We start from the raw sequence: 14,245 nt of genomic DNA on the forward strand, positions 1-14,245 counted from the left end.
GGGCTGCAAACTGAATTCAAGGCCAGCCTGAACTGCATAGTGAAACCTTTTCAAAAAGAAAAAAAGTTGTTTTTTTTATACTGGAGATCGAACTCAAAATTTCACATTTGCTAGACAGGTGTTTATGCCTCTGAGCAGTTGTTCTTAATTTTAAAAGGTCTGATCTACCAGTGCTTTTCATATGTAAATAGTGCTTTATGTGTTCCACTGAAATCTTTGCCTACCCTAAGATTCTGAAGATGTTCTCTTTATGTTTTCTTCTGGAAGCTTTATTCTTTTCATTATTGTATTTATGCTTGTGATCTATCTCAAATTAATTACACATTTGATATAAAAAGATTGATTTTTTTGGTTCGTCATCAGATTATTCTATCACTATTATCAGAAATATCTGCCGTACTCACTGAGTGGCAGAGGTATCTCTGTAGATACATGTGTGTAGTCAAGACTGTGTTGGTCCATTTCTGAACTCTCTATGTCATTTCATTGGTTTCTGTCAGTTCTTGTGTCAATAACAGTGTCACTATTCCTGTAGCTTAATAACAGGTGTTTTGTTCTGTTTTGTTTTGTTTTGTTTTGCTTTGCTTTGCTTTGCTTTGTTTTGTTTTGTTTTTGGTACTAGGGATCAAACTCATGACCCCACACTTGCCAGGCATGTGCTTATGACAGAGTTAAATCCCCAGCCCTTCATAACGGATCTTGTTGTCTAATACTATCAGTTATCCTTTTTCGTAGTTATACTGGCTATCATAGAACCTTTGTATTTTTATATCAGTTTGAGAATCAGCTTGTCATTTTTCCATACAAAGTATGTATTAAAATCCCTGTAGGGATTTTGATTCTTACTGTATCAATTTTAGATCCAGTTGTAGAAAACTGACATCTTAATCTTGAGGCTGTGAAATGTCTTCCATCTATAAAGCTTTTTTGTACCAGTGTTTCATTTTGTGGTGCAAAGTAGGTATTTGTTTATTTGTTTGAGACAGGGTCTTGCAGCATAGTTTAGTCTGGTCTGGACTCACTGTGTAGCCCAATTTAACCCTGAACTCTCAGCAATCCTCCTGCTTATATTTTGTAGTGTCTTATATTCTTTCATAGTGCTTATATTTTATATAGTGTCTTTACAATTGTTAATATCTGTAGAATCTATAAGGAATCACACCTCGTTTGGTTTGGTTTGGTTTGGTTTGGTACTGGGGATCGAACTCACGACCTTGTGCTTACCAGCCAAGTCCTTGAGCCACTGAGCTAAACCCCTAGCCCACATTTTCAGTTTTTTAGGTGCTTATATTCTTTTGTAATGTCTGAATAATTGTTAGTATCTGTAGAATTTATAAGGATCTTCAAATTTTAAAATTGGTATTTTGTATATAGTACCTCTTTTGTTCCCAAAGAGCAAATTTGATATTTTTAATCTCTTACCCCCCCAAAAAACAACTTTTAGTTTTGATTTTTCTCTGTTTGTATTGTTTCATTATTGATTTTTCTCTATTCATGTTGATTCCATTATTTCCTCCTTTTTTTCTTGGAATTAATTTACTATTTTTCTAGCAACTTATATTAGAAACTTGAATAATTGATATTTAACTCTCCTTTTCTAATGTTTATGCTTCAGACAATCTCCTTTATTTGCAATTCAGACATCACAACTTCTGAATAAGGCCTTCTCTTTAACTGCCTGGGTCCATCATGTCTAGAAGCCTAGTTTACCATTTGTCTTATGCAAGCATAGGCCCCTGGATAAGTGTGTGCAAATGGGCTCAGCGGTTCTGGAATGGGATACGTGAGGGTTTATAAAACAGAATTTTGTAATGTTGAAAAGTAAGTGTATTTCTTTTGTTATGGAGCTTTTATAATTCTTGTAGGCCTAGACTTGGGAATCTAGCAGAACTGGATATATATGTACCACCATTATTTATAGTTTTGCTAGTACAAATTGTGATTTGTTTCTGAGCCTTGTTTTTCCTCATTTTAAAAACAATAACTGGGTGCAGTGATATATTCCCACAGTCTTTACCTATCTGGCAGGCTGAGACAGAAGGATCACTTGAGCCCAGCAGTTTGAAACCAGCCTGGTCAACATAGCATAATCGCATCTCCAAAACAAAATAGAGTAGTTTGCATTTTCTGAAATTAATAGCAGCCACTTTTTTGAGGCAAGATTTCACCATATTGATTCAGGCTGGCCTCGAACTCATGGCAATCTTCCTGCCTCAGCTCCTGAGTGGTGGGATTACAGGTGTATTTCACCAGGCCAAGCTGTATAACAGCAACTATTAAGTATGATTTCTTTCCGCATAATTATTGATACATTACTGTAACAATAGTTCATTCATTCTTATTGTTTAGAAGTTTTATATTTCATTTCTATTTCATGGATATTTCATAGTTTGCTTATTCACCTTTTTAGTGGATATTGTAAAAATGGACATAAGGAAACTTTTGGAGGTGAATTATATATTTATCATCTTGATAAACATCTCGGTGATTGTTTTCATGAGTGTATCCATGTTATAATTTTTCAGATGCATCCATTAAATTATTGTAAGTTGATTATACTTTAAAAAATCTCTAAAAAGTTTTATCATGAATGGTTAATAAGTGGAAGGTATGAAAGCATTTCTATCTTGTAGCATATCTATAATTTTAAGTTTTTTTATATTACTCTGTTTTACATTACTCTGGTCTATTCAGGATTAGTTACATATTATATTTAAAGTATTTTATGTGTTAATGTAACAACGTTTAATTTTTTGTTTTTACCTTTGTTTTAATTAACAGTAGTCCCTACTTTTAATGAACTAATTGTTATATTTGACTGTGTTAATGAGTGTCTGAGAAAGTTTAGAAGCATAGACTTTCTTAAAATAAAATTAATGCCTTTTCATTTAGTGCTGTGTTTTCTTTTCAGTTTGCTCTTTGGTAGTTTTCCCCTTAGTAGTCTTTTGTAAGGTTCTATTTATCTGCACCTCTTTCATCACTTACAAAATGCCCTGATCCCTTCTCAGTGATCATTTTAGATCATGTATTTGAGAAAACGTTGGGCATATTCAGAAGTAGTATAAATGAAAATGTATGGTCCTCATGCAGTTTTGATATTAATTCTCCTTTTATCATGTTCACTGTCTACATTAGGCTGAGCTTTCCAGGTGGGAAAATAGTATACTTTCAATATCTCCTTCTTTGCTGCTATCCTGTGATCTCAGGACTAAAGGACAAAGAAAAGTAGCTTCTTCCCCAACAGAAAAAGGTCCCTGGTATCAAGTATAATGTTTAAGTAAAAATTCATGTGATTTTTGCACTTGTATTTTAATAAGCATACTTTTCTTTAGTCAAAGTATAAAATTTATAATATAATCAAGTATTTTGTTTTTAATTGATAGTTTTTATTGAGCATTTGTCTTAGTAATGATGAATGATTGCCCAGGGTCATGAAGCTTGGGTATAAACACAAGCAAATTGCCTTTGGAGCCCAAGCGCCTAACCACCATTCCATTATGTCTTACTGATTATTGCTTGGTACATGTCAGGTAGTTAAAAGTGATGTATCTTCACTGGGGAGCAAAAAAAAAAAAAGAATTTATAATTCTATAATCTGAGATGATCATTGGTAGAGCTGTTCCCTCCCATTTTTCTTGTGTTGAACCCGATTTCCATTGCTTACAATAAAACCTTTGTTGCCTCCAGTGATGCTTGATATAGTAATATTAGGACTTTGTTTCTGCATCACTAATAGTCCAGAAAATATATATTGGACACATATTCTGTCTTTTGGCTCTTAATTTCTTTTCAAAGGAAACATGGTAGTCTTGTCTGTTTTGGGGAGGAGACCTAAGCAATCACGTTTATTCTTTTTTTTTTTTTTAAAGTAGATTCTTTGTGCATTGCTCTGAATTCTTTCGAATACATATCTTGTGACTACTAGAGAACAAAATAATTGTTGTCTTTATTCTATTTTTACTGTTCTGTTTTGTCTAAAAAAGGGCTCTCCATGAGCTTTGTCTTTTTGTGCTTCGCAGGAACCAGCACCTATGACAGAAGATCTGTTAGAAGAGCAGTCTGAGGTCTTAGCTAAATTAGGTACATCGGCAGAAGGGGCTCACCTCCGAGCACGCATGCAGAGTGCCTGTCTGCTTTCTGATATGGAGTCTTTTAAGGTGGGTCACACTTACAGAGTTCTGGGGCATATTTTGAGCTATTCTAGGATAAAATTGTGAAAGCCACTCTATAAAAGTAGTTTAAAGGCCTGGCTGTCTTTTTTTTGTTAAATGTTTGGATTTCATTAATAGTTACAACACCCTACTTTCATCCCCCAAAAGATACAGGCAAGCTTATTCCCTAAGTTTAAAAGAACGATCTTATTGATAACTGAAAGTTGAGGATTGAATCATTCCATGTGCATATTGGAATGCTTTTTTCCTTTTTGTGTGCTCAGGCAGTTAATGTAAGATTTTTAAGAAACTGAGGATTTTATGTGGATTCCTTCCCTCAACAGACCTTTGAGTGCCTACTGTGTGCCTCACCCTATAAGTAGATAAATAGGAAATACAGTGTTCATCCTCAGTCATAGTCTTCTGAGGTGGGAGAAGATATGTGAATATTATGTGATGATTTCAAAGAAGGCAAGGTCAGAGAGGTGACTGACTGCTGAGTGGGTTTTGGAAGGTTCCTCAGAACAGTCATCATGTTGTATGAATAGATATTTGCTACCCAGAGAAACAGATTTTAGGCTTTTTATAGATCTACATATAGAATACATAGGGTTCAGGTAATAGTTAGATTGGCTTATTCACTTAAAAACCCAGGAATCTTCATTCCAGAAAGGATTTTTGTTTTCAAGTTATTTATCTTTAAAGGAAAAACACATGCATATGCAGTTGAGCATCATCCTTAATCCAAAGATTTGAAATGTTCCAAAATTCAAAACTCATTTAGTACTGACTTGCCACAAACAAAAAACTCTACGTCATGAAGCTACTGTGTTTCATGCACAAAGTTACTTAAAATAATATCTTAAATGACCAGCCAGGCATGGTGGCTCATGCCTGAAATCCCAGCACTAAGGAGGCTGAGGCAGGAGGACCGTTGCGAGTTCAAGACCAGCCTGGGCTACAAAGTGAGCTCAAGGCCAGCTTGAACTCATAGAGACCCTGTCTCGAAAAAACACAAAAATAAATAATTAATAATAATAATAATAAATAAAAATAAAAAATAAATTTAAAAAATATATATGTATGTATATATATTTTTTCTCAGTGACCTTCAGGCTGTTATGGCATATACAAAACTGAATTTAGACTTGAGTCTAATTCCCAAACTATTTCATATGTGTATCCAAATATTCGTAGATCCAAAAAGAAGGCTCCAAGTACTTTGGATAAAGGATACTTAGCCCACATGTTTAAAAAATACTGCAAGTGGTAAAAATGTATTTAATAAATCTTTTAAAGATTAAAAAATCTGTAGGTTCTGTTTTGCTGTAAAAGAAGAACAATGCTTGACTCAAGGAATAAAGAGAAGCCATTTGGTTCTCAGTAAGTGGGCTGAACGCTTTATTTCTTACTGCTCATATTCTGAACTATCTCCAAGGCTCAAACTCTTCTGCTTTACCTGTGCTGAGCCCTATCTCCCCAGTACATGGTCCCTCAGTCTTATGTCTGTGTTATATAGGTCAGTCTGAGTTTGAATTTTTTCTGAAATACTGAGGTATTCTTTTTTTTTTTGTCTTTTTCATTTTTATCGGTACCGGGGATCGAACTCACGACTGCCTGCTTGCAAGGCAGGCGCTTCTGCCGCTGAGCTAAATCCCCAGCCCCTGAGGTATTCTTTTTAAACACAAACATACTGTGACTACCTGTGCTACTCTCATCCATCCTTGCTAGCTAGCACATTTAAGTAATAATAAAAACCTTTTATTCTCTGTGTATTTTTTCCGTCTTTACCAAGTGGGGAAAAATGTATCTTAAAGATTAAAAAAATCTGTGGGTTCTGTTTTGCTGTGAAAGAAGAATAATGCTTGATTCAGTGGATAAAGAGAAGCCATTTGGTTCTCAGATATAAAACCAAAAAGATACAGAAAAGGGAATTGGCTGAGGGTGTGTGTGTGTGTGTGTGTGTGTGTGTGTGTGTGTACCCCAGCTCCACAGCAGTGATTTTCCATCTGACCACTAGCTGCTTTCTTGTTCATCTGTCCCTGTGCTGCTTCAGCATCTTTGCAGAGCTAAGTACAGGAGATTCTGAATCTCTAAGTGTATTTTCCCCACAGAAACATGCTGGTCTTTCATGGTCCCTTATCATTGTGTATGAGCAAAACTGGTTCATTAAACTCCCTTGGACTAATCTAGATATCTGTAAAGCTGTAATAACTTTTTTAAAATCAGAAAACATTTCAAATAGCCAGTAACACATCTGCTTCTGAATATGATAATCAGTTACCATATCAGTTAAGGAAATACATAATAATTCTAAAATGGAAGGACTGCCTATTTCTTGTTGTAGAGGAACAACCTAGTTTTCAGGGCCCTTTCAAGAGTCCCCAGAGCTTTGAATGAATGGTGATGTGTGCTTGAGGCATCAACACAGACAGATAGGAGGGCACAGTGTTTTCTGGAGCATGCCCTTATAGTATATACAGGCAGCAGTAAGGGGGTAAAAAAAACTGTATCTGGAATAGCCTGGACCCTTGCCTGGTAGCTATATATTCAGCCTGATACAGTAAGGACAACCAGGAGGAAGAATTCTGGTATAAAATGTCTGTTTTTGAACATGTAAAAAGGAGAATATTTTCGTATTAAGCTTGCTCTCTTCACTCAAATTAGTACAGTTTTGCTTCAGATCTAAATCATTACACATAAATGCTATGTCACTATCATAAAGTAACTTTGACTCACTTGCGGCTCACAGCAGTTTCTTGCTGTGATGGACCATGACACAGCTCTTAGAAATTTGTGTTGCTAAGTCAATGAAGGATCTTCCTCTGATGACTGGGGGTGCGGGATGGGGTTCGCGAGGTGGTAGGGACAGTCAAGTTGACAGCAGTTGAACCAAATAAGGATCACATTAGCGATCTGCCCTTCACATTTAACACAGAGCATTGTTATTGGCTGGGTTTTCATTCCCATCTTTTTGTATTGTACTAGTATATTACTGGACACTTGGAAAAAGATCTCTTGTGTCTTCCTCTTAACATTATGAAGCCTCTTCATTTTTTTTAGTTTTAAAAAGTAGAATCACTGAAAGGTTTGGGATATGTATCATTATTAATTCTATAGAAAAAACTTTAATATGGTTGGTTCCAGAACCTTGAAAAATAGTATTTTGAATTCCAATTTCTTAATAGCACAAAAGCAGTTTATATGATAGTATTTCATTATACAAAGCACAAGAGTTTGATGGCTGAATAGAACAGGTTTGAGGTTAACTGATATATATATTTCAGTACTGGTATTGCTTTATTGAGGAAAAGAAGAAAGCCTTTCTATCACTGTATTACTCTGATCATGTTATATACTATGAAATTTACTACTTTCCTAAGTTTTGAGTAGTTATGCTGTAGTTTTAAATATTATGTAACATAATCTTTTAAAATTTTATTTAAAGAGAAAAAAACAGAAAAAGGGTACAATAATACAGAATTTCAAAAAAATAAACAGTAAGAAATCACTAGTTAATAGATTACATATTGTCATCTTAAAAATAGTTGTTCAAGAGACAAAATTAAAGCATACAAAGTGGACATTCAAACAGTGAGACTGCAAACAGTTCTGTTCAATGGTCCAACAAAAATTTAGTAATAGAGTTATCTATCTTATACACTTAAATATACATGCAGTTTTTTTAAGTTCATCAAATGAAACTGTTTGCATTTTCTATAAAACTGAGACAGCAAAACATAAGATGCTTTTGGCAGTTTAACATCTGTTAAAGGTTAAAGGTGACACTAAAACTTAGACTTTGTTGTATAAACATAATTTTGCAAACAGACTTATAAGTAAATGTGGATCTTTATCTGGTTTTTGCTGGATTTCTTGTCCTATTTCCAGGCAGCCAACCCTGGTTGTCTTCTGGAAGATTTTGTGAGGTGGTATTCCCCCAGGGATTATATTGAAGAGGAAGTGACTGATGATAAGGGGAATATAGTTCTGAAAGGAGAACTGAGTGCCCGAATGAAAATTCCAAGCAACATGTGGGTAGAAGCCTGGGAAACAGCTAAGCCAATACCTGCCAGACGACAAAGAAGGCTCTTTGATGATACACGTGAAGCAGAAAAGGTAAATGAGGTTTCAGTGTCTAATACTAGAATGACAATTATTTTTAAATCTTACAAACTTGCTCTTGTAGACATAAGAGCTTTAAACACACCTGAAAAAGCATTGAAATGCAGTGAGACTTTGTGTTTACTATTTACATTTAAGATTTTAGATCTAAATGCCAAAGACATTCATATGGTATCTATCAGAAATGTTAAAAATGGGCATTTATGTTGAGACAGGGTATCAACTGAGTTCTCCAAGTGGTACTTTAACTTGTTATCCTCATGCTTCAATTACTCAGAGCTAGAACCCAGGTCTTTTTATTGCAATGAGTGGTAATGTCTGCTGGTTGACATATCATTTGGGTTTCTCTAAATGTAGTCTTTGTTCAGTTTCTACATGATGAAATTGCCCAACACATTTCTCAGAACATATCCCTGTCATTAAGTGATGAGTGATTATATAGAGAAAGAGTAGGGACTGAGGATTTAGCTCAGCAACCCAAGCACCTGCCTTGCAAGTGTGTGGTTGTGAGTTCGATCCTTGGTACCGGTAAAAAAAGAGAAAGAGGAAAAAATAAATAAATAAATAAATAAATTAATTAATTAAAAAAAAGAGAAAGAGTGATTCTTCTTAGAGATAAATTAGTGATGAAAAGGCAGACAATAAGAGAAAATAAAAGATCTGGGAGAAATGAAAAAGAAAGAGGACTATCAGCCTTTCTCACTTAATACCCACACTCTACTAGATAGACTGCAGGAAAGACGCATTCAAACTGTCTGTGAAATTACTAGGAACAGAAGAGAGCAGACTAAAAAACTACTTTTAAAAATGAAGCAAATCAGATCTTAAAGCTAATGGAAATATTTCTCAGAAGAGTAGCAACAAAACAAATTGTAATATAGCACTCCATACTGAATCAAATATCATCAAAATTATTCAAATATAAACAATTTGAAAAGTCAGGTTTAATCTGAACTTCTCAATACAAAGGAAGTGAGCCCCAACAACAACAACAAAAAAAAACGGGCGGGGGTTTAGCTAAGTGGCATAAGCGCCTTCCTGGCAAGTGCAAGGTCGTGAGTTTAATCCCCGGTACCGCAAAAAAAAAAAAATACCACAAGTAATGGGACAACTGATTTTAGGCTGGAAGTAGAAGAAAAAGATAACCATATGAAAAATGAAGATTAGATTACAAAGGGAACCAAGAGAGAGTAGATTCATATTTAAATTTAATCAGAGACATTATAGAGCACTACTCATTTTCTCTATAAGAATAAGAGCTAGAAAAAAGATTAAACTAGTAAATGTAGTTCTTTTTTAAATTAAAAACAAATAGATAAACCATTTACTGCTTTAATCAAGGGAAAATAGAAATGCATGTATGTAAAAAAGTAAGAAATAACAAAAGGGGCAAATAATTGACACAGGATTTCTTTATTCCTTTCTTTTTTTTCTTTTTTTTTTTTTTTTTTTTTTTATCCGTACCAGGGATTGAACTCACGACCACGCACTTGCAAGGCAGGTGTTTATGCCGCTGAGCTAAATCTCCAGCCCCAAGTTTTTTGTTTTTTGTTTTTTGTTTTTTGTAAAAAGCTATTTTCCATCTTGGTATATAAATTTGAAAGGCTAGTTGAATCAGGTGGTTTTCTAAGTAATGCAGTATGCTAACCCCTAATAAAGAATGAAACTTAAATGAACTAATTTTCATAGAAGAGATAGAAAGCAATTACCAGCTGCCACATAAAATACCACCACACCTAAATGATTTCTATGAGTTCAACTAAATCATAATCCCAATGCTAAATGTATACTGAAAGGAATTTAGGGGAGAGAAATTCTAATCCAAGTGATTTATGGGCTCCTAAGATATTTGGCTGTATACCCTCATTTGTGGTGCAAACAAGTCCTGAACCCTGTTTTCTAGGCTTTTTTTTTTTTTATAATGTGGGTGAAACTGCATACTTATATGAGTAATTAATATCTTGGTGCTGTTGGAAGCCAAAAATCATGCACTAGATGTGAGATTCAAGTATGAAATTGAAGAAGGCAAGGAATAATCCAGTGAAATGGATTGGATTTGACACACTGGTGTGGATTTAGAATAGGTATATGTATATGCCTATGTAGTTATGTATACATAAATATACAAGCTAGTTGCTAGAAGGAGTCTAGAAGTAGTGACACCTCATTAGCAGGAGCACATATATCTTGATTTATAAAACACTCCTCAATAAAAGTAACTCTGCTTCCCTCAGAAAAATGACTGATTTTTAAGATTGCAGGAGGGATAAAATGACCCTGGGATATCCAATGTTGATAGAAAGTAAAGAAATGCTTAAAAGAGGGAAATTTCACGAGCTTCCTTAAAGAGACTGTCAGGCTAATTTGAGTCAGTTTGAATACCAAGTAATTAAGGACATTAATGAATTATAACCACAGGAAAAAATAAGAATTATTGGAACCATACTGATAAAATATAGCTATGTTAAGATACAGGGGTGAGGGGAGAGCGTTTCTTCTAGAGTAGAGATAACTGGTAAATATGGAAGCTGTGTTGGAATTGGAAACTTTTTACAACTATATTCATATTATAGATTATAAATTCAGGGAAGAGTCATCTCTAGATACAGGTAGAAATTTGGGTGCAGAGCATCAAACTTGCATGGATTAAAAATGTTTTTCTACAGATTGCTTATATATGGTAAAGGTGATTGAAAATTCCATCAATAACAAAAAAAAAAAAAAAAAAGAAAATTCCATCAATAAAGATGATGCAGTAGTCCTAACTATAGGAAGAGGCTAAAGTAGGAAAATTGCAAGTTGGAGGCCACCTGGGCAACTTACTGAGAGCCCCTATCACAAAATAAGAATCGTAAAAATTCTGGGGAGGTAGCTCAGTAGTGGAGCACTTGCCTTTCATATGCAACAAAGCCCTGCATTCAATACTCAGCACAGCAACAAAGGGAAAAAAAAAAAAAAAACGTGGAATGCTCTGCTCATGACAATTATCTATAGGTGATATAATTTGCAGATGGTTTTTCTTTGTATTTTCCTAATTTGTGTAAACCATATTTAGAAACAGAAAAAAGTTTTGACAAAACTGATCACTTTTAAAGATTGAGATTTTTCTCAGTGACATCAGTCTTACTTTAGAAGTGGCAGCTACCTACCTTGGACAGCAGAGACAGTTGGTTAGAGAACACTGTTCTGCTGGGATGCGAGTTGTGGTCAGGGATTCTGTACTTGGGTAAAAAGGCTGCTTCACATTCAGTACCTACTCTAATCACCATATAACCATGTGTCCCCTTCAGGTGCTACACTATTTGGCAATCCAGAAACCTGCAGACCTGGCTCGGCACCTTTTACCTTGCGTGATTCATGCAGCTGTACTCAAAGTAAAGGAAGAAGGTAAATAACTTATTTTGTTAGTCATTGTTCATTTCTGAAATGAAAGTGTTTTTGACTTGTTTAATGATGACTTTTGATCCCTTTATAATAGAAAGTCTGGAAAACATTTCTTCCATTAAGAAGATTATAAAGCAGATTGTATCCCATTCGAGTAAAGTTTTGCATTTCCCCAACCCAGAAGATAAGAAATTAGAAGTAAGTTTGATGTGGTGTCAAAATCTTGCCAAGAATCCACCCTACTTGGCAATAATTATTTTAAAGACACAAAATTTTTAAAAGACGTTTCTGATTTCTCTCAATGTGTGTCTCCTTTTCCACTGTTAGGAAATTATCCATCAGATTATTAGTGTGGAAGCCATAATTGCAAGAGCTCGATCCCTGAAGGCCAAGTTTGGAACTGAGAAATGTGAACAGGAAGAGGAAAAGGAAGATCTTGAAAGGTAATTGCTACTTGGCTACCTCCAGTTTCTTACAGTAGGAAAAACCACTGGTCTCTAGAAACACTGTAATAGGATATTGAGGCTATTCTGTAGTACTCATGTATCATTTGAAAGAGACATTGCCAAAGTTGGAGAAATAATTATCCTAGGATTTGACTTTTGCTCTGAGTCGCCACTAGGTATTTCTATTCCTGCAACTTTCAGAAAACATCTACCAAGGCCTCTTTCTAGGGGTGCCTTTGCCCCTGGAACTGTGGTGCCACGGACTGGAGGAGCTGTTAACTCCACTCCTCACAGCATCCCCAAACTTTCAGTCTCCACTTTATCTTAACCATAATAGCAGAAATTATTTGCAGTATCTGCATGCTGTATCTATTTATTTTATTTTGAACAATATTTGTGATAACAAAGGTATTCATCATGTGTACCTTGCAAATGTGTTTTAAAAGAATGACCACATGGCTTCTCCCAGATGAGGCAAATGATTGCAGCAGGGAAGGTTTTCTATATTTAAGAGGCTTGACACTGGAACCCTGTTACCAGCGGAGCCTACATCAGTATGAAGCTATCCTTTTTTTTGCTTGTTTCTTCATAGTGTTTTAATATATGAAAAAGGGTTTCAAAAATAGCTTGTTTCGTGTCTTGAATTTGTCACAATTTTAAAGTTTTCATCAGCTTTTTCATGAGAAAGGGGATTATTGATGCTAATTAATACCATATGACAAGGCATTTGTTACAGCTTTTAACAGGTTCTTGTTTGAATTTTTTATCTTTAGTTGAGTGAAAATTTCTTCTAGCCTACTTTGCTCTTGAAAATGTCTTCCTTTTAAGTGAGAAGAATAAGCTGTAATCAAGGGAATTGTTCCTAAAATAGAAGTATGAATTAGTGGGCAGGTGGTGCAGTGTGGTGCCTCTGTACTTCAACTCATTTAGTTCCGCTGTATGCTGTCTGTGGCGTGCACAGAAGCACTGTTTCCAGCACATAATGGTGCAGCTTACAATTGCAAGTCAGCCCAGCAAACTATATGTTTTAAGCGCAAAAATAGCCCTGAAGAAAAAACAAAAATAAGAAATAGGGATCATTGCTTTGCTGGATAAATAAAACTTGCTTTCTAGTCTACAAAAAATATTTTTTGATCTATTATTTACTGTAATATGTTCTAAGCTTCTAGTATGAAACAGACTATTTCTTCTTACACTTTGGTAGAGACAGACTTTTTGTTAAGTGTATATTAGTTATACAGACAGATGGGTTTTGTTTTGGCATCCTTGTACACAAGTTTTTTTTTTTAAATGTCATGAATACAATTGAAAGAGCAATAAGATTGTCAGCTGAGCAGATTGTAATTCTAAAATGTCGTAGCTAGTCTATAAAATTTCTACTCCAGGTTTCATAGGTTGAATGAGTATTGATTTCAGGATTTGTCAACAAAATTCAGCTGAGACAGTGGACAGAGCGGCCTGAGCAGCTGGCTTTCCATTCTTTTACTGCTTTTGTCTCCTAGGTTTGTGAGTTGCCTGTTGGAGCAGCCTGAAGTGTTAGTCACTGGGGCAGGAAGAGGACACGCTGGCAGGATCATTCACAACTTGTTTGTGAATGCTCAAAGGGTATGTGAGATGCCTTACTCACTGCATCGTGATCTCTAGGCCTCTGCTCATGAAGATGTGGGTTTGACCCCTAGATGCAACTCAGGTTACACAGCTACTGAGAACCTAGGCACTAAAGTAATAATGACTCTTGATTTCTGTGGTTTTGATTTTGAAATCCATTGGTTTTTCTGCATATTAAAGTAAAATGTTAAATTACAACCTGACTTTCAGAAAAGCCATTGTTACAGAAGCTAGTAGTTACTTGATTAGCAGTAGCCAGAGCTATGCTGAGGGCGTCGGGGTGGATTTCTAAATGAATGCACAATTCAGCCAAAATCTAACTAGTCTTAGAATGAAGAAATCCAGCTAAAGACTGGACATGTAAGATTATGGAAACTTAGCACAGCAAGAATGCCAAGTTTGAAAATTGTTTTCATCACTTCCACTAGTCAAAGTAGGAGGTTTGAAATTATATAGTACTGTGATACCTTGGTTTACAAACTTAATTTGTTGTACGATTTTGGAAAAGATGGCTGTGTTTGTGTAAGAAAG

General features: G+C 35.2%; 1 protein-coding gene across 4 annotated transcripts in view; it reads left to right on the forward strand.

The window, feature by feature from the left end:
• The window catches only part of Rab3gap1 (RAB3 GTPase activating protein catalytic subunit 1), a 90,616-nt gene that overhangs the window by 71,904 nt on the left and 4,467 nt on the right, over nucleotides 1–14,245 (forward strand). For all 4 annotated transcript variants that reach the window (XM_003478725.5, XM_003478724.5, XM_063258988.1 and 1 more), the window contains 6 exons: nucleotides 4,020–4,157; nucleotides 8,043–8,270; nucleotides 11,567–11,663; nucleotides 11,755–11,858; nucleotides 11,988–12,103; nucleotides 13,609–13,711. In XM_003478725.5, the coding sequence (XP_003478773.2) occupies nucleotides 4,020–4,157; nucleotides 8,043–8,270; nucleotides 11,567–11,663; nucleotides 11,755–11,858; nucleotides 11,988–12,103; nucleotides 13,609–13,711 (786 nt within the window). The remainder of the gene's footprint in view (nucleotides 1–4,019; nucleotides 4,158–8,042; nucleotides 8,271–11,566; nucleotides 11,664–11,754; nucleotides 11,859–11,987; nucleotides 12,104–13,608; nucleotides 13,712–14,245) is intronic.

This window comes from Cavia porcellus, unplaced genomic scaffold (assembly GCF_034190915.1).
Source record: "Cavia porcellus strain 051 isolate PalLab524CR breed Dunkin Hartley unplaced genomic scaffold, mCavPor4.1 scaffold_12, whole genome shotgun sequence".
Taxonomy (NCBI): Eukaryota; Metazoa; Chordata; class Mammalia; order Rodentia; family Caviidae; genus Cavia; species Cavia porcellus.